At 46.0% G+C, this 21,228-nt stretch overlaps 1 protein-coding gene across 1 annotated transcript in view; it reads left to right on the top strand.

Moving 5' to 3' along the window:
• Nucleotides 1–18,300, top strand: part of LOC138259465 (uncharacterized) — a 215,348-nt gene extending 197,048 nt beyond the window's left edge. The window contains exon 6 of the mRNA XM_069207226.1: nt 13,609–18,300. Within this exon, the coding sequence (XP_069063327.1) occupies nt 13,609–13,746 (138 nt within the window). The 3' untranslated portion in view covers nt 13,747–18,300. The remainder of the gene's footprint in view (nt 1–13,608) is intronic.
• The last annotated feature ends 2,928 nt before the right edge of the window (nt 18,301–21,228 follow it).

Raw genomic sequence — 21,228 nt, 5'->3', positions numbered from 1 at the left:
TTCTAGGAGGGAAACTTGCTGGCTTTGTCAAAACAGAGCAAGGGATAGAGGGCATGATAGATAACTGCATTGGCGGCGTGCAGGTAAGACAGTGCAAGAGTGTGATATTGGCCCAGTTAGTCTTTCAAGGTTGGCCACGGACAGCAACACACAGGGGGCTCTCACTTCCCTCCACCAGCTCTGCCCGCTTGTGCAAGTGTAATTTATTAAGAATGGTGGTCCTAGTCCACCTAAGATTGATTTTCATGGAGGAAGAGTAATATTTTAATACCACCTGAACCAGATCTGATCCTTCTCCGATCTTCTCAGTCTAACAAATCTTTTTAGAAGTCCTGAGGGGCAAGGGGAAAACTCATTCACTCATTATGATAAATGACAGTGTAACCCATTTGATCACACATTAAATCTCAGAGACGAACTAAGGGCCTGATTTACTAGATACTGGTGCACCAGCGCACCAATTTTCTAGCGCCAGCCTTAGACTCCTTAACGACGCCATGGTAGCACTGTATTTATAATACAGCACTCCATGGCATACGCTCCAGAAATTCTGGTGCATCTGTTGGCGGAAAGTGGCGCAGTGCTGGAGTAGCGTTGGTAATCTGAGTAGGGTTCCATGTTAAAAAGCCCAGCGAGAGCAGGTGTTAAAAAAGTGACACTGAAGGCGGAGAATGACGTAGTGAAATGTAGTAAATTTCATTGTGCCAGTTCTGCATGGCTTTTAACATGGGAACGTGCACCATCATACAGTCTACCTGGCACAGGTATAATGTGGGAGAGTGATTTACAAACTGGCACAATGGCCACATTGTGTTAGTTTATAAATGTGGTGCAGTGTAGGAGACTGCTTGCGCAGCCACAGTGTCACAAAAAAGTGACCCTATGGCAGCGCAAGGGGCTTGTAAATAAGCCCCTCAGAGTTTAAAATGTTTTTTTAACAGACTCAGAGTCAAACTTACATACATGAGTCTCAAAACCATACTATATATGTAGAGAATCACCAGGGGAGAATCAAAACGCAAATTACATTTCACTAGCATATAGCAGGCTAATATTTCAATGGCAACAATGCAATAAATAAGGAAAAACATGTGATGCTTTGAATGAAAGCTCAGATTTTCGTGCCTAATTATCTCCCACTGCCCTTCTCTCATGCTGAGAATTGTGTGAAGATGATAGTGGTTGTGCACCTCTGTGCCCTTTCGCTGCCTGCCTTCCGTTTTCTTTCTCTCCTGCTGTTTTTTATGTTGGTTTCTAGCCCTACGGTCGTTTTGCGGAAGGCCTCGCGCCTGGACTATGTGTTTGCAATGTACAATTTGCTGAGGCTGGGAGAATGCTGACGACATTACGGGACTTAAATGCGGAGTAGTGGCTGTGCCCTTCCTCATAGACTGTGTCCCGGAGTCAGGGCGGGGATGAAATCCGCTATAGCCCTGTATTCATGTTCTGTGGGCTTGTCTTTGTTGTGTTGTTGTATGTGTATTACGTAATAATCAATAAATAAATATATATATTTTTAAAAAATCCTCACTATTCTATTAGACTAAGGGTAAGCTCAGAGAACAATTTCAGAATCTTCAGGAAAGGTTCTGACAAAAGAGAGATGCGAGTAGCATAGAGCCACTTAGTCTAAGGGAAAAGGAGGGGCCCGCTCTAGTCAAAGGCAAAGGGAATCTGAATCTCAGTCTAACTAAACAGTACTCTAATCATCCCCAAAACCTTCCAGTAGCTGATATCACAGCCAAGGAAATTTCCACTAACAGGGCGTCTTTGTGAATTATATCCATTTAGCCTCTGCTTCCTCTCCGGTACACATCTGCGCAACCTTGGATTACGGTCATGTTCAGGAATCCGAAAGGGGAGTTTGTTGTTACATCTCCCTGCTATTATTTCTCATCCTTGGCAACCCATATCACACTTCCTTATCTATACTAAACAATGTGCCTCTCATTAAGATGACTGGTCCCGTCGCACCTGCCAAGGGAGGAAAAAATAATGCACAAAGAAAGCAATCTTCATGTCGGAATTAAACACAGGAAAATCATGTAGGCCTTAACTCCAGCCTGAACAAAAAAAATAAAGGTGCATATTCCAATTATACATTTGCGCATTAAATTCTCTTAAACACAACTGCTGAAGAATAATTATAATATATGTAATTTGTTATGGTATCAAAGTACTAATACATTAGATTAACATTGCATAAATGCGGTGTACATATAGCATTGATATGTTATTCATAAATGCACAGTAATGGTGTGGTCTTTAATTTGCCACATTTACAAGGATATTTTCACACGATGTATTATATGCAGTTTTACTGCTTCATTACTCTTCTGCCAGTAATGTTTAATGTCACAGCCAAGTTATACTCTTTCACACCTAAAGAATGAAGGTGCTCCTCCACAGCGTGAGATACTAGGAACATAGATTTTATCAGGTTTACTTAGAGGTAGCTAGTTGTGCACGTGTAGGGTTCTCAGCTCCAAAATAAATTTTTGAGTTTCTGGCAGAAACAATTTATGATTTAAATCTGTTTATTGATATTACATACAGTTACTTTACCTACATCCAAGGGTCGGTGGACAAAGTTTCACTACTAAAAGACATAAAACTAATGCCCAAACCAAAGAAAAATCTAAACTCTCTTCAGCCCCCGCCCAACTACAGCATAGGAAACCATAAAATCCCTCCAAAACGGTTGAGTTAGTATTCTGTAAAGGGCTGTATCGTGCTGCCATGTTTTTGAGTCATCACAGTGTGGCTAGGTTAGGTGTACAACTGGGCTGACTGCAGGACTGTAGTGGATGATTGTGTGAGTCGTAGCACCCATCGCTACTTGTGCAGGTGAGTTCCCTAACTTTCCTTGACAGAAGAGTAATGCATAGCATCCATGTCCTCTCACACTGCACTTTCCTCTCCTGTAAGTTAGCGGAGATTCTGTCCATTCCTAGGAGATCCCACAGACTGTGAAGCCTTGCACCATACTCTGAGACTGTGTCCTTTTCCTGCAGTGCTATAATAGTGTGTTTGGCTGCACATAAGGCTAGCATTATGGCCTTCCTCCATGGAGAGTGCAGAGGGTATGTGAGTGCATTGGTGGGGCCTATGAGGGTGTAGGCTGGGGATACAGGGATCTCAGTAGCAAATATTTCATTAATGCTATGTAGAATGTCTTTCCAATAGCGTTGTAGCTTGGAGCAGTGTCACAGTAGGTGTGTGAGTCTACCTGTCAGCCCACACCTTCAGCACACAGAGTATTTATTATTGGTTGACAAGGAGTGTATTGCGTGTTCGAACTCCGACTCCCACTTCTTTTGTGCTTCAGTCCATGGTAGGGCATTGGCTTTCTGGAGAATAGTATAAATATCTGAGACTAGGTGTGTTTCATTAGATTTAATAAGCAACTATTCAGTGGATGTCAAGGGGCAGCACAAGTGTAGTTTGACAGTTGGATGTGTTACCCAGTGTTATCTTTGCAGATAGTACATGCCTTTTGACTCTGGTATACCATAGCACTCTTTTAATTGGTTGGAAAACTGCACCTCATCCTGGTCATAAAAATTGCCATTTCGCTTTCAATTCTCCAGCTGCCAAGCCATGTATTTGTTAACCCTGTTTGCTGGGAAACATTTTGGGTTGCCGATGATAGGAGTCATGGGGGAGGGCATGAATGTTAAGCCATGGATAAAGGCCACTCTATCCCAAGCATCCATTGTCATGCAATGCACCTGGGAGCTATTGCCTCCCCAAGGTCTGTGTTTTTTAGCCAGCCAGGGAACCTTCCAAATGTGTACACCTGCAACAGACTGGTCCATTGCAGTTTAGTGACATTCTACTAGATATCGAAGCTGGGCCTCAATGTAATAGCGTATCTGATAGAGACTTGTAGCTGCAGATTTCTTACCCTAGTGTATTCCCCTGGTGTCAGACTGGATCTGGAATTTGTTTTTTAGCAATCCCTCTGTGCGTGTAAGTGACGTTGTGTGGGTCCGCATGGCGTCATTGGCATAATCCACACCGGAAACGATGTGCCCTGAGGATCACTATGGCTATTCCAACCCTCTAGCAAAGTCCATGGTGGATGACACCTGGTATGAGGATTTGGCTGAAGCCAGAGATCTGGACACCACACCAGACATTGGCTTCCTCTCTCCTCCCAGAGTGGCTATGGAGAAAGGGACTTCTTTCACGATGGTGGTCTGGGGGGTGACTGAGGTCCTGCACCTGACGCTGCCCACAATTGAGGTCAAGGCTTACGTCTTGACAGAGATGCTTTGGCCCGTGGTATACTCCCTAGAAACTTTACTACCCTTTAATGAAGATAGATGTACTCCACTGGCCTGGGCTGAGACCCGCATGCCAACTCCTGTGCACAGGACCATTGCTCGTTGTTAGAAATCGGGTCTCTGGCTGCCAATCGGTTTGTGCCTTGTCCAAGTATTATGTCTGAGCTTACCCAGCTCAGGTAACCCCTGCTCACCCCCTTGTTAGCTTGGCACGAGCAGACATGCTTATCTCAGAAGCAATGTGTAAAGCATTTGCACATAATACACAGTAATATAGTGAAAACACTACAAAAAGACACCACACCAGTTTTAGAAAAATAGTCAATATTTATCTGTGTAAAACAAGACCAAAACGAGAAAAATCCAACATACAGTAATAAAGATGTGAATTTTGTAAGAATTTACTTAAAAATACAGTTCCTTGAAGTCGATGGCTCCGTCTGGGGCTATCACAGCGTCATGAACAACAAATCCAACAGTTGAGGCCGGCCGCGGCGTCACGGGCCAGCAATGGTGTCGGGAAGACCCGCAAACAGTACCTTGGAAATGCAGGGTGTAGCAATCATGGCGATAAGATCCTGAGTGCGGCCTCATAGGCGTCGGTTCTGGAGGCCTGTGCGGGGGTCGTTCGGCCCTTAAAGCCACACACATTGCAGATCGAACTCTAGGCTGATGATGAAGTCAGAAGCGCTGGTGTTGATGGCATCGGGGCTGTTGTGCGAAGCCGAGCGGTGCAACGTCGCAGTGCCAATAGGTGACGTTGCAGGCACCAGCTCGATGACAGCGTCCTGCGGTGTTGGTGAGACAAGGACTGCTGTGTGAAGCAGGGCAGTGGGACGTGCAGTGTCTCTAGGTCACAGCACAGGAAATGTCGTTGCTGAAGCGCTGTCATCGGTAGGCCCAAGGTGGCAGCGTGGGGCGGGCTCCGTGCGGCACCCAATGGTCGTGGTGCAGACAGAGGTGTCTGTTGAGGACACTGGAGTCATTGGCGCTGGCGTCGGTGGACCAGGGATGTGGGACGGGACGGTGCTCTGTGTACCTCACAAGCGGTGACCTCAGGCCACCATGCAGGTAGCGGCGTCGGTGTCACCTTGGAACGGTACGACGTGCGGTGCCCACAGGTCACCGTGCAGGCAGCGGCTCAGTGATGTTGTCCTCCGGCATCAGTGAGACCAGGCTGCACTGTGAGATTGGCCGGTGCGACATGCGGTGTTTCCAGGTCACAATGCAGGCAGTGGTGTCATCGTTGCTGAAGCGATGTCGTCGGTAAGCCCAAGGCAGCGGTGCGGGGCGGGCTCCGTGCGGCACACACAGGTCGCAATGCAGACATCGGCATCTGTTGACACTGGAGTCGATGGTGCTGGCATCAGTGGACTCGGACTGCGTTGCGGGATGGGACAGTGCTCTGTGTACCTCACAAGCGGTGTCCTCAGGCCACGGTGCAGGTAGCAGCATTGGTGTCAGCATGGAGCGGCAGCATCAGGTATGCCATGGCCGCGGTGTGCGGAGTGCGGGGCCCACAGGTCACGGTGCAAGCAGCGGCTTGGTGGCGGCATCAGGTTGCGGGGTGAGTGAGACCAGGGTTGCGATGCGACAACGGACACAACTCTGTGTGGCATCATCAGGTCTCAGTGCAGGCACCGGTATCGTTGACGGTGCTGTGGTGTTTTTTTCTTCTGTTGCAGCACAAAACACACAGTTCCCAGTGATGTAGGCAGATGAAGCTGAAGTCTTTGATTTCCATGAGGCTTCCAAAAAGAGGCAAGCTCTACTCCAAGACCTTGGAGAAACTTCACAAGCAGGATACACAGCAAAGTTCAGTCTTTGTCCTCTTTAAGACGTGAGAAGCAACTGCAGGCCAACCCAGCAAAGTACACACAGCAAAGGGGCAGTACTCCTCTTCCAGCTCTTCTCCTAGGTAGAAGTTCCTCTTGATCCAAAAGTGTTTTAAAAGTCTGGGGTTTTGGGTCCACTACTTATACCCCTTTATGCCTTTGAAGTAGGCAAACTTCAAAGGAAAGTCTCTGTTGTTCACAAGATCATGCCTTGCCCAGGCCTGGCCCCAGACACACTTTAGGGGGTCGGAGACTGCATTTTGTGAGAACAGGCACAGCCCTTTCAGTTGTGTCAGCTCCTCTCTCCCCACTCTAGCCCAGGAGACTCATCAGGATATGCAGGCTGTACCTCAGCTCCCTATGTCACTGTCTAGAGGGAATTCACAACAGCCCAACTGTCAGTCTGACCCAGACGTGGAATACAGAAGCAGGCAGAGGCACTGAATGGTTTAAGCAAGAAAATGCCAATTTTCTAAAAGTGGCATTTTCAAACAGACAATCTAAAAACCAACTCTACCAAAAGGTGTATTTTTAAATTGTGAGTTTAGAGACCCCAAATTCCATATCTCGATCTGCTCCCAATGGGAAACTGCACTTAAAAGATATTTAAAGGCAGTCCCCATGTTAACCTATCAGAGAGATAGGCCTTGCAACAGTGAAAACTGAATTTGGCAGTATTTCACTGTCAGAACATGTAAAACACATCAGTACATGTCCTTCTTTTAACATACACTGCACCCAGCCCAGGGGGCTACCTAGGACCTACGTTAGGGTGCCTTACATGTACAAAAAGGCAATGTTTGGGTCTGGCAAGTGGGTACACTTGCCAGGGCGAATTGCCAGTTTAAAACTGCACACACAGATACTACAGTGGCAGGTCTGAGACATGTTTACAGGGCTACTCATGTGGGTGGCACAATCAGTGCTGCAAGCCCACTAGTATGAGTAAACTGAGGACTTGCTATTTTAAACCTCATACTTTAAAAATTCATAACTATGGTTCCACTGATTGGATTGGATTTAGATGGTTTTGGTGTCAAATTATTTATTAGAATGTTCTGTTTTTTCTAAATCTGATTTTTATTGTGTTGTTGTTTTCGGTGTGTTGCTGTTTGTGTACTGCATAAATACTTAACACACTGCCTCTAAGGTTAGCCTCACTGTTTTTTGTGCCAACCTACCAGGATTAAGCACAGGTTAAATTAATGACTATTTGTGGTTCACCCTGAAAGGGATTCTGGCTGTTGCTTGACCAGGGCTCACACCCCAGTCAATCAACAACCCAATTTCTCACAAGTAAGGACATCGGGTGGCATGGGGCACATTTAGCTGGATCTTTCTCCGGTTTATGGTTGACTGTGATAACAGCTTTTGCATCCTGGATGTGAACGTCCCTGTCTCTGTGAATGAGTTATATAGATTGGCCAATAGAGTGGCCAACTGAGGATATACCACTTATAAAAGGCTGCAGTGTAGCTCTGAAGCCAACTGGCTTAACCGTGGTGTAGGTTGGCGATATCAGATATCACCTCATGCACCATGATGGCTTTGTCCAGTCTATCAGCCGTTTGTGTGGTGAGTTTCAGTACTCATGCTGCATTGAGGTAGGCAGTTATGTTGGAATCTGAGAAAAAGTACAAAGAGTATAACACTCGTACCAAAAACAACAGCAGCTTAAACACCTCCCCACGAACTGGAGTTTCCAAAGGGAAAACAGGACCAAAGTACCAGCCCATAGAGTCCATGATCAGCCTTATATATGAACAATAGCCATGCCCCTCTTTCCATCCCACTCGCTCCACTACCTACATGGATGTTTGTCGGCTGCCCCTCACTGCGGTTGCTCACAATCTCAGAAGATGTCCAGTGCAGATAGTAAAGATGCCACCTCGTCGTCACCAACAGAGGAGAGTCTACCAGCCCATAGTCTCAGGATTGTCAATCTGCAGTTTGTCAGAAACTGACCTCCTCTTTTGCTGGATTTCCTCCCTGGAGGGCTTCAACAAGGGCCTCGTGAAGGAAACTATGACCACCTACCAGATCGTCGCAGTGACTGATTGTCCCTCTCCCCCAGGCACGACCCCATGGGGGATGCAGCCTCTGCCACGTCCTTCAGTTCCAATATCGATGCTACCTCCAAGAGGATGCGGACGCCAAAGCCTCCCCATTCCAAGTGAAGAGCAAGTAGAAATAGTGGGCTCTTCAGTGTTTCACTTGTTTGCTCTGCAGGAAGATGGGGACAGGTGTGAGTTTCCTTTTGTCTTTGAAACATGACAGGTGACAAGTCCTTGAAGAGTGAGATTGAGGCTCCCTCAAAAAGGGTCGGACCAGACTGGCAAACCTTCTCCATGATAGCTTAATTCTGGGAGAAGTGATGCACACAAGTCAGTATGTCAATCAATCAGGGATTTGTAAAGCGCACTACTCACCCGTGAGGGTCTCAAGGCGCTGAGGAGAAGAAGGGGAGAAGGTGGGGTGTGGAGGTGCTGCTACTGCTCGAACAGCCAGGTCTTGAGAAGTTTCCTGAAGGTAAGGAGGTCTTTGGTCTGGCGCAGGTGGGTGGGAAGAGTGTTCCACGTTTTGGCGGTGAGGTGTGAAAATGACCTACCACCGGTTGTAGTTCTGCGGACACATGGGACGGTTGCGAGGGCGAGGTCAGCGGAGCGGAGATGGCGGGTCGGGGTGAGAAGGAGAGGCGTCTGTTGAGGTATTCTGGTCTGGTGTTGTTCAGTGCTTTGTGAACGTGGATGAGGAGTTTGAAGGTGATTCTCTTGTTGACTGGGAGCCAGGGCAGGTTTTTCAGGTGGTCTGTGATGTGGCAGTGGCGGGGGATGTCCAGGATGAGGCGTGCGGAGGCGTTCTGGATGCGTTGCAGCCTCTTCTGGAGTTTGGCCGTGGTTCCTGTGTAGAGGGCATTACCGTAGTCCAGTTTGCTGCTTACGAGGGCTTGGGTGACTGTTCTTCTGGTTTCGGTGGGTATCCATTTGTAGATCTTTCGGAGCATGGAGAGGGTGTTGAAGCAGGAGGAGGAGATGGCGTTGACTTGCTTGGTCATGAATAGTGAGGGGTCCAAGATGAATCCTAGGTTGCGTGTGTGGTTGGTGGGAGTCGGAGCGGTTCTGAGAGTGGCAGGCCACCAGGAGTCATCCCATGCGGAGGGAGTGGAGCCGAAGATAAGGACTCCCGTCTTGTCCGAATTGAGTTTGAGGCAGCTGCTCTTCATCCATTCGGCAATGGCCTTCATTCCTTCGTGGAGGTAGGTCTTGGCGGAGTCCTTGGTGAGGGAGAGGATCAGCTGGGTGTCGTCGGCGTATGAGATGATGTTGAGGTTGTGGGATCGGGCGATGTTAGTGAGTGGGGCCATGTAGACATTGAAGAGGGTCAGGCTGAGGGACGAACCCTGGGGTACGCCGCAGATGATTTTGGTGGCCTCCGAGCGGAATGGGGGGAGGCGGACTCTCTGGGTTCTGCCGGTGAGAAAGGAGATGACCCAGTCACGGATTCCAGCATTGCTGAGGCGTGAGCGTGGGGTGTGGTGGCAGACAGTGTCGAACGCGGCCAAGAGGTCCAGGAGGATGAGGGCTGCGGTTTCGCCGCTGTCCAGTATGGTTCTGATGTCGTCGGTGGCGGCGATGAGGCCAGTTTCGGTGCTGTGGTTGCTGCAGAACCCGGATTGGGAAGGGTCCAGGGTGCGGTTCTCCTCTAGGGAGCGGGTTAGTTGTCTGTTGACGGCCTTCTCAATGACTTTTGCCAGGAAGGGGAGCAGGGAGATAGGCCGGAAGTTCTTGAGGTCCTTTGTGCCGGCCTTGGTTTTTTTAGGTGGGCATTAATCTTGGCGTGTTTCCAGCTCTCCGGGAAGGTGGCAGACTCGAAGGAGCTGTTGATGATCTTCCGTAGTTGGGGTGCGATGACAGAGCTTGCTTTGTTGAGGATGTGGTGAGGGAAGGGGTCAGATGGAGAGACGAAGTGGATGGTGTTCATGATTTCCATGGTGTCGTTGTCGTTGAAGGGGTCCAGGAGAGCAGGAGGTTGGTCGGAGGTGAATCTGTGGTGTTGGTGGTTGCCAGGGGGGTCTGGGTGCTGAAGTTGTCGTGGATGTCTGCAATCTTGCGGTGGAATTAGGAGGCTAGGGAGTCGCAGAGGTCTTGGGATGGTGGGATGTCGTTGACGTTGGAGCTGGGGTTGGAGAGTTCCTCCACAACGTTTAAGAGCTCCTTGTGGCTGTGTGCGTTGTTGTGGATTCGGTCTTTGAAGGCAGTTCTTTTCGCGGCTCGGATTAGTTGATGGTGTCTGCGGATGGCGTTTTTGAAGGCTGAGTGGTTGTCCAGAGTCTGATCTTGGCGCCAGTTTCTTTCGAGTCTTTGGCGTCCCTTCCAGTTGGATGTCCTCTACAGCCAGGACAGTGAGTACATGATGAAACAGTCTTTTTACATAGTCCTGAATATCCCCTTCTCAGCTACACAGGGTACCCCGTAGATGCATATATTAGATCTTCTGAATTTTTTCATGTCTTTCAGGTCCTTCAAGCCCTCCTACCTAAGAGAGGACAAGCTTGCCAAAGAGGTCCTCCATAAATACGCTGATCGGTGGGGGGGCAGACTTATGCATGCTGTTGTGTAAACCTTTATGGAGAGGGCTTACTACTCTCTCCTCAGTGTTTCTGGTCTCTAAGGAGCTCTTGTTTCCTGGAGGACGCTCTAGATTGAATGTACTTTAAATTGGAGTCCTTTTTAGATTTATGGATCACCATTGCGGCCACACATTCACTGCTACGGTAGATGTGGTGCAAGGTTAATCAGTTGGTGGCCTATGCCTGGCCTCTACACCCCGAACAGTCATCAGGTGTTGCATCTCGGCGGCACCCAGCGGCAGTCTAACCAGAGGCGTAGTCGCAACAGGGGCCCGTTCTTATGGAGGCCAGCTGCTTTGATTGGTTGCCACTGGTCTAGAAGAATAGAGAGTTGCCAACCAGACCCATGAGGGAACTTCACAGCTAGCTCGATTTGCAGTGTTGAGATGCTAACAGCCCCAAATTCTATGAGCCAGGCTTTTAGGTCCACAGCGGATCAGTGTGTGTGTCGCCAAGAGGCAGGGTTCCCAAGTCATCCAGCTCAGTGCTTCCTGCAGCGCCCTAGCACATCTCCAGAGCACTAGTAATTTTTCACGCCTTTACAGTCAAACGGTTGGGGGAACATCACTCACAGGCCCCACAAAATCAGTCACTCCCGGAGGGACTATACCAGCCACCTCACCTCTAACTCGATGTCTACAATGTGCCGCAAACACAATGCCTCACAGAACTTCCTCTGCTTCAAGCTGAGAGCGGCGAAGTCTCCAACAAATACTGGATGTAAGTGGGTGTCCCTGAGTCGCGTGTTCATGGGGTGACTTTTGTACTCTCTTCAGCGGGCCACCGTACCTTGCTCTCAAGGCCGCAAGTATTTGGCCCACAGCACCATCCGAGGCCCAGACCTGTCGATCTGAAGGTCTCAGTCTCTACCCCGGGCCTGGGTGCCTCCGAGATCCAAAGCAGGGGGATGTCTCCTGGCCTGCTGACGAGGCTTCTGGGAGCTGAAACAAGAAGCTGCTTCTGTGTGTTGGAGGAGCTATGAACCACGGGAAACCGTGGTCGGCGAAACAAGAGTACCACGATTATTATCTGCCCGCTCTTGTGTATACAGAGACCAGAGAGAGGAGCCATCTGCCAATCCGCTGCTTCACTTGGGTCTCTTCAAATCTTCCCCGTTTGACATCACAACAGCAACAACTTTCATTTTTCATTGCTGCGATCTGAAAGCAGTGAGTAACCAGATTTGGAATCCATTATTCACACTACTTGATTCCATTAACATATAGAAATATAGGTGGGTAGCATGCGCATGTTTTTTACCGATGTGTTCTGCGTGACATCAAATAAACAATGAAAGTGAAGCTTGAGCTGTCTACGATGTCACTTGGAACCCCAAGGTGAAAGAACATCCCCGTAATTCACGGTTACCCACCTGTAATTTAATGTTATGTATGATTTCCAAAATCTTATGCCCCCGCTTATAACTGCTAGGCTGAGGAAAAGGAGCAGTGGGAGAGCCATACATAACATGACCTCTCCCCTGACCACAGGGTGAAAACGAATACCTTACCTGCCATCCTTAACAGACCCCACCACCTTCCCTACCTTCCTTCCAACTCCTGCAGCTGTCAGTCCGCTTTCAGTCAAAGCAGACGTGCAACTATGTGCTGACAGGCAGCCCTGATAGCCTGTCCTAGAATGTAGTAAGAAGTTTTGTTATTAACTGTTGCTACGTCATAGCAGTGAATTACCAGATTGAGAATCTGGTGCACATTATAGAGGCTTCCAGTGGATGCTATACATAACATATATAATTATAGATAGGTAAAAGTGAATTATGGGGATGTATTTCACTGAGGGGTTCTGAGTGGCGGTTCTGAGTGACGTCAAATAGGCAAGCGCGAAGCTCGAGTTGTCTATGATGTCACTCAGAACCTTGAGGTGGAAAAAGACCCATAATTCACTTTTTACTCCTCTATAATTTTATGTTATATATGCCCCCCAAAATCATCTGTCCCACCTTAAACTACTGCAGAGGTTACTGGGAGAGCTATACATAACATGCCCTCTCCTCCCTGATGCAAATATGAAAATTAAATATCTACCTGCGATCCTAAACCGAAACCCATTATCTTCTCTGCCTTCCTTACCCATCCTTCAGCTGTTCTTTCTACTTTGAGTCAAAGCAGAAAAGCAGAGCTACACTCACAGGCTCTCGGAGAGCCCTGTCACCTGGCCTAGATAGCAGGTAAGATTTATTTTTCACCTTTGCATCAGGGAGGAGAATGCATGTTATGGATAGCTGTCCCATTATCCTCTGCCCCTGTGCAGTAGTTGAAGACAGGGCAGATGATTTTGGAAGTCATGTATGACATAAAATTATAGATGGGTAAAAAGTTAATTTCGTGGATGTTTTTCACCTTGGGGTTCTGAGTGACATCGTAGACAACTTGAACTTCGCTCTCGTTGTCTCATTGACGTCACTCAGAACCCCTCAGTGAGAAACTTCCCGATAACACACTGCAACTTTTGTGATGCCATAGCAAGGAGTTATGACTTTCAGAAACTAAAATAAACCCTAGAGTTCACTATGAGAGCCATATATAACTATAAGATTATTGCATTTTTACACAGTAACTGGTTGCGTCCTCTCAATATCTATTGTATTTCAGCTCCTTTAAAGCGTTTTGTTCACAGAAAGCTGCTTCACCAAAAATGATAACTCACCAATTCATTCTGCAAAAAAGTGATGGAATCTTCCAGTTTTCCTTCATTTTTCATATAAATCAGGTGTCTCCATTCTTGAATCCTACTGCAGTAAATTCCAATTCGGCCAAACGTATACCGCATCATTGTTATCACTAAAGCTTATGATGCCCAGCAGCTAACTGCCTCTTGTGTTCTTCGTCTTCAGGTGACAGATACCTCGATTCCAGTGAACGGATTCAGCCCTTCCCATCACCTGCAGACCTTCTTCCAGCAGTGGATGCAGTCCAGCGGCAAGAAGAAACTGAAGATGGCTTACGACTTTAACCGAAGTTTACTAGTCTAACTTTTTCAGAGAGAGAAAGAGAAAGAGGCCAGATACCAGAGCGATTTAGTCTGCTTTGGTAACAACTTGCTACTCGAACAGTTAATTTTTTTGGCAGAAAGTATATTTTCTAAAATAAATTATAACTGAGAAAAGTGGTTCTTCAGATACAAAAACTTTTTTATGCCGTAAAAATAAGATTCCCAGACAGCAGTGGACCAAGCAATAATGCCTTCCTGTTCGCATTTACTGGCAGATAAAGCCTGGCGGACGGACGGGGATTGTGGTTAGAGAGGAAGGGGTACCCACACAGTCTGACAGACAGGCAGACCTTTTTCCTATTCTCCTTTCTGCTGCCACATGTGTTTTTTAATTACAAAAACAGTTGTAAAGCGAACGATGGCGTCATAGTGGCTTGGACTGTAAAGTGGTGGTCTGTTACAATGCTGCTGCTGTTAAAGTTTGAGTCGCTTCCCAAATCGAGGAGGGGCATGGAAAAATATTCTGAACAAACTAATGGCTGTCCTGCTTCAGCAGTTCACAACCACAGATTGAGGCCCACTGAGTCGAAGATCAGGTCACCTTGGACGGCAGGAGCAGAGACTGGCAAAAGTTTATGAGGCCCAGTTGAACAAGGATGCAGATATCAATATTGGAGAAGACACAGTGATACCAGGGCCCGGGGTACAAGGGGCCCACTGGACCCCAAATAAAGCTGTTTTTTTACTACTACACCAGGGATGTGGGCCCATTTCCCTTGCTTGCATTAAGGCCAATGGCACCTCTACTATGTTAATTGCCAGGTGCAGAACGTTCGAAGACCACCCCCCCCCACCAAATGAGCCAGTTGTAATCTACTTGCTCTGAAGGGCCTCACAATTTGCTTGTTTTGGCGTTAGTTGTGGTAACAGCGGTGTTGGTGGGTTTAAGTCTGCTTCAGGCGCCATCTTGGATCTGTGTAACTTATGGTCAAAGGTTGTGTAATCTTAATGCAGTGGATGCAGATCTTTTTCAGCATTGTACACAATCAGAATTACTCTATAGCAGCTAAACCTTTAGCCTGCATTAAAGGATGTGGTGGCAGTGGTTCACATTGCAGTATGCTGATCTTTGTGTAAAAATGTGTACCATTTGAAACCCTTCACGCTGTCTGAACAGAGGATCCGAGGTCTGAATGAATAGAGACTGACCTAATTTCTTGCCCTCCAGACCAGGGTTGACAGGTGGCCCCACAGTTTAGACTCCTTAATATTCCATTTATTTGACAGTTTGGAGGTCACATTTTAGACTCCTTATTATTATTCAATTTATTTTACAGTTTACAGGTTGACTTCACTGACCTCCTGCTGTCCTACAGGATAAAGGTGGGATGACTGCTTCTGAGACTCCCCACTTTAGAATGACACAATTCTCTTCACACATCTCATTTTCCAGTGTCTCAGACTGAGAGGAAGGACAACTTCTTAGGCTGTTTACTCTTATTGTGAGCCATCGTCCAATTATCCTGTCCCTAGATTTCCGTTTTCAGTATTTATATGGCCATAGTTCGCTTAAGGCTCTATGCATTGTTGCTTTTAATCTGACTAGTGGGGTGGTGTGCTAGTGTACCAGAATTAAGAGGGATGGAAGACTGATAGGTCACCGGCTTTCTTAAAAAGCCGTATCTTGAAGGATTGAGAAAAGGTGAACACACCTGTACTTAGCTGTTGCAAGAATATGTTCCAGAAAAAGTAATGCCACACCTAGTATATCCAATATCAATGATATCTATAATAATACAGGGTTGCAGTATTACCAGGGGAACACAAATGAATTCCTTATTGACTTCTTTGTAATGGGTTATAAAATGCACAAATCTGTAGTACTGCATCGACTGCCGAATACCAGCCTGTGATCCCGGGCCATTTCCGGACTCAAAAGCCATCGGTATGATTCGGAGGATTTGTCAACAGGATTTAACACGGTATTACCGCACCTCATGTTGCCAGTCAAAATCATATTTAGAGGTCGCTCGAAATGAGGACCCAGGTGTTGTATATGTGATGTGTGGTACAGATGGCAGGTTAGAGGATCAGAGTGTCCTGCTGCTTCATGCTTGAAGAGGGGGGTGTTTTATTAGGTTTATCTATGGCAACATCAAGCACAGAGGGAAAAATGAATACTTCTCTCCCTTCTGTTCCTCGTCCTGCCACTTTAGACCCTGCGGTCACCCTTGAACACTCTTTAAGTGGGTTGACATTCGACAGGGTGGAAGAAGCTCATGCCTGGTAGACGTTGCAGACTTCACAGTGGTATTTCTTCTAGCCTGTACTGAGGCACTCTAAAAACAAGCCCTGAGTTTGCCAGCGAGTGGTGGGAGGGATGGTATTTTTCCTTATGGATCCCGTCCATAAAGGTTCATATTAATGTGAATGCCATATTAAAAATGCTGAAGTTAGGTACATAAAAAGATAACTATAGGGAGGCGAGCCACCAGACCCATACAGAGAGACGAGCAAGAGAAAAGCCAGATTGCTGGCTTGTCCCGAAGAGCCAGAGCACAAGCATTGAAAGACTCGCCATATAAATCACCCAGTAGAAGGCTTAAAAAAACTGCAAGTGCAGTGGGAGGAGAAATATGCATTTATTTTGTATTCTATCCATTCTCGTACTGAGTTGCTGCAGCTGTCCTCCAAACTGTAAGATACTCCTTGTTATATTTTGTGTTGCGAAACTGCACAAAGGAGGTAGAGAGAAGATAGCCCCCTGGCTCTTCTCTGTCGCATCTTTTAATTGGGGCCTAGAGCTAGGCTAGATTCTTCCAAGGCTCGCCCACCCATAGACGAAATCAAACCACAAGGACAATATTTTGACATTTATTCTGAAAATGGCTGATTCAAAGGTAATTTAGATTAGTTTGAGCGATGCAAACTTAGAGGCGTATTTACAAGGCCCCTTGCAACACCAGAGCGTCACTTTTTTGACGCTCCTGTGGCGCACACTGCAGCGCCATATCGACAAGGCCACGTAAAGCCACCCTGCGTGGCTTTTCATGGCCTTGCAGGCATGGAATGAGGCAACACAGCACAAGTCTCTGCGTTGCCTCATACTGCGATAGATAGGCATTCCACAGGCGTTACAATGGGTGTTCCCATGTAGCACCCATGGCATTTGACACATTCTCAGATTTTATAAACATGGGAATGCATCAAAAGCCTACGCCTACCCAGGGGAGGTGTAAGAAAGACGCAACAAGGAGAAATAACTTTATTTCTCCTCGTTTTTTCCTCTGTGTGTGCTGCATTCTGCAGCACACATAGAAGGAGGAAAACACCTCCATTGATTGTTTTTGTGCAGGCAGGTGTCCCTTCCTGCATAATAACAATCATCTCTAGAACACATGCACTCTTGCACCATGGTGCAAGGGGGCTTGGTTTGGCTCCTGGCAGCCCATTGTGCGCCAGAGCAGGAGAAGAGGGCAGGAATGTGCTGTATCTCATAGATACAGTGCATTCCTTAGATTTGGTGCACCCCTACCCTTTTCTTTTTAGGAATGGCAGCGCAGCTGGAATCCTTGCGGCGCTGCCCTGTGCCAAAACCTTGTAAAATAGGCCATTAGATTTTGAAAAAACACAGTGGCCTGTTTCAAAGGGCGATTAGTAAAGGAAATTCACCCCAAAAATGACCCATTTAACATGCAGAGGCTGTCCTCTCGATTTTGAGTTAAGCAGTTAGCAAATCTGATGTTTGTTTTGCACGATGCACAGACAAATCAGCCAAAATGGTGGCTGATCATCTGACAAGGACAGTGCCTAACCCACCACCATGTCTGGCTTTCTCACCTTGCTAAAGTCCGTCATGCAGGGTCGGTGGACTTTCCTTTGAAGCAAAGTATAGTGTCCTTAACATTCTGGGAATTCCCCTCACCCCCAAGCAGCCATGTTAGAAATATCAGTGTGTGGGTACTAACAAAACATCTCTAAATAGGGATTATAATTCCAGTGGCCACATTTTGCTGGTAGACGATCCTCCAGTAGTGACTGACATTCATGAATATTCAGACGGAATCTTCTCTCCCAGCGCACTCTCCCAGCGGCTGATTTGGACACTCTAGTAGAGAAACCTTGGTGGAACATCCAAATATGCCTTACTAGAGAAGGTAAATCTGCTGCAAGGGTGGAGATAAAATCCACTATCCAAACTGCATGTTAGATCCCTTGTACGCATATGCAGAACACATATTTTTATACTTGTTTTTCATAAAAAAACAATATCACCGTTTTGAGTGAAGCCAAGAAAAAAATACATCTGCTGTTGCTATGTGTCGGCCCTTAATTCAAAAAGATGTCATCACCGTGTCACAACTTTACTATGATGGAAATGTGCCACCATATTTTGAGGAAACCAAAGCCGAAAATAGTATTTTTTTTAATAAAGAACAGTCAAAAAATGTTCAAGGACAATAATTTCATAAATAAATTCACTAATGTGGGAAACACATCCCCTTTGTTTATTTTGTAATCATAACATGTTTTCTCCTCTAACTGAGGAGTGGTGAATACACTGTACTAATAAATAAAAGTCTCGAACTGGAAACTCGTGGTGACAAAGATTTTTTACATCGGGGTGCATGTTCGTCGTGGCCCTCATAAAAAGGTTTTCCAACACGTGCAAACACTGTTTCAGATTTTTTCTTTTGAATTATATGACGTGTAAATATACGCCCTGAACTGCTTAATCTGAAATGTTACTTTTTTCTCTTTCAAGGTAGTAGTTATGGGTTTCTGAAATAGGGGTTTTATATACACTGTTCTCTCAGAAGGTCAGTTTTTATTACAATAATTGGTGTGGAGTGTCGTAGACTGTTACAGAGTGGAGTGCCCCAGAATGGAGTTGCATAGAGTGGCATAGGATGGAGTATTGAATAGTGGAGTGGCATAGGGTGGATCAGTGTGTTGTGGAGGGGCCTAGGGTGGTGTAGTGTAGAGTGGAGTAAAGTGTTATTGAGTGAAGTAAACTGGAATGCCATAGAGTGGAATGGATTGCCGTAAAATGGAGTAGAGTGGTATAGCATAGAGCGGAGTACAGTGTCATAGAGTGGAGCAGCATAGAGCAGTGTAAAGTGGCACAGAATATCATAGAGTGGAGAGGCTTAGAGTGTCATGGAGTGCCGTAGAATGGAGTGGCATAGGATGGAGTGGCAAAGAGTGGAGTAGAGTGGCTTAGAGTGAAGTGGTTCAGAATGGCCTAGAGTGGCATTGAGTAGTGTAGAGTGAAGTGAAGTGTTGCAGAGTGGAGTAGAGTAGAATGGAGTAGAGTGCCAGAGTGGATTGTCACAGACTGTAGGAGAGTAGAGTGGAACGTTGTAGAGTGGAGTGTCATAGAGTAAAGTGCTGTAGAGTGGAGTAAAGGGCTAGAGTGGAGGGAGTGGAGCAGAGTGGCATGAAGTGGAGTGGAGTACAGTGGCGTGGAGTGGTGTGGAACGGTGCAGAGTAGAGTGGCATAGCTTAGAGGGAGTAGAGTTTTTCAGTGTCATGGAGTAGAGTGTTGTAGCGTGGTGTGGCATAGAGTGTCGTAGAGTGGAGTATGCATGGAATGGTAGCACAGTGCCATTACAGACAACACATTTGCAATTAAAATGACCACTACATTTGCTCAGACATACAAATTTACTGATAGAAATATACAGCGCACTAACATTAATTTAGGGAAATGGCATCACCTAGTTCATTTATTTAGATTGTATAAAATATTTGTTTCCACCACACTTCAGAATTCCAGAAAACTGTGCTTCATTAGTACTTTCTTAATTCTAATATATTCTGAAATATTTGCACAGTTTATTTACAGACATTTAAATTTTGTTACGTGCTAGAAAAAATTAAGATCTTATATCCTTGCTCCAGGACACCTCCAGTAGCCAGCATGATTGTCATATAAATCCTCATACTTTACAGTGAGAAAAAAAATAAACTCCTAGCTCCCTCAGAAGACAGAGCCCGACATTTTACCTCTTTAAACGCATAGCAAATGTGACACGATAAGAACACAATTTAAGGGACCTTTTACAGAAAATGACCACTTGTGGAAGAATACAGTAAACAGACTTTGCTCCAAAGGAGGGACAAAGACATACTGGACAGCATAAATAAATAAAACAAGCAATTAGAAAGCAAGCAAATGTGAGTTATAAACCACAAAGTTAATAATAAGCAATGGGTGGGATGCATTCCCAGGGAAGCTTTCCGAATGTCCTCAAGAAGTCTTTGCAGATCAGACAGCTGTGCTGAACTGGTTGGCTTAAACCTAAAAAAATGGCATGTTGCCAATGCTAAATAGCATGGGCAAAAAACAGCCAAATCACATCCACTGCCTGATGACATGTGAGCACATGCATCGCCATGCATGTGTAAGAATGCATCATGATGCTGCAACAGCCTTATTCTAAACTTTATTTTACCATTCCAAGATGGTGGATGCCCATTTTGGACTGGCAAATTAAAAAATATAAAGCGTGTGAAAGGGCATTATCGAGAACTGTATCATTAGAAAATTGAGCTGCCAGGCCGTCGAAAAAAACAAAAAAAGTAAAAATAAAGCAGGAATTGGCAAGATCTACTCGCTTTGTATTGACTTTGTCAGTATTTTAACCATCTTGTACAGCAGCGTGGCAGAAAGTAAAAAAAAAGTCCAATAACTCTTGGAACAAGGGCAGGTGGGGGCAAGTAACATGGTCAACAACTTTGGTAAGACAACATCTATAGGGGAGAGACAACATGGAGGCAGCACTATGATGTGGCAAGAGGTGTCTTTGTCATATCGCTTTTTTTGATATGGTGGAGCGGAGGTGGTAACATGGACAACAGACGGAGGGAGGGGCAAGCCACACGAACTACAGAAGGAGGAAGGTGAGTACGGGCAAGCAACACAGGACAACAACAGAGCAAGGGTGGGTGTCACTCTTAGTTGCATCAGTAAAGGGATCTATAGGAGAAAATTAGGTTATTACAGCTCAGCTGAAAAAAAATGATATAGACATTAATGCCGCTGGTCCTTTAAGGAATGTTTAGGGCAACAAGGCAAAAGTACAGCTTTACTAAAAAAAAAAAAGTCATGTAGCAGAGCCTGAAGGAAGAGAGTTTCAGACCTTGCGCTTCCCTGAGTCAGATAAACACTAGTCTCGGGTTGCTGTGCTAGCAATTGCATCAGATTCAGAGCCACCCGCCTTCGTTTGAGAAAAAATGGTGCTGAAAACAATAAACCCATTAATGCACGACATAAGCAAACCAGACGCGGTTTCCAATTTGATTCAGTTCAAACACATGTCATTTCAAGCTGTACTGTCAATGTAAAACCCCGTTGCTTATATGCACAGCCAGCGGGTTTTTTTTGGGGGGGGGGGGGAGGCTGTAAAACAAAAATATAATTAATGCTACTTCACTCTATTACTTCCGCGGGTCGCACAGAAACATCACGGACTATGTATAACAGTGAACTGGTAGACAATATTTAAACAAGCAACAA

This window comes from Pleurodeles waltl, chromosome 9, assembly GCF_031143425.1.
Source record: "Pleurodeles waltl isolate 20211129_DDA chromosome 9, aPleWal1.hap1.20221129, whole genome shotgun sequence".
NCBI lineage: Eukaryota > Metazoa > Chordata > Amphibia > Caudata > Salamandridae > Pleurodeles > Pleurodeles waltl.
This window is presented reverse-complemented; position numbering and strand designations above follow the sequence as displayed.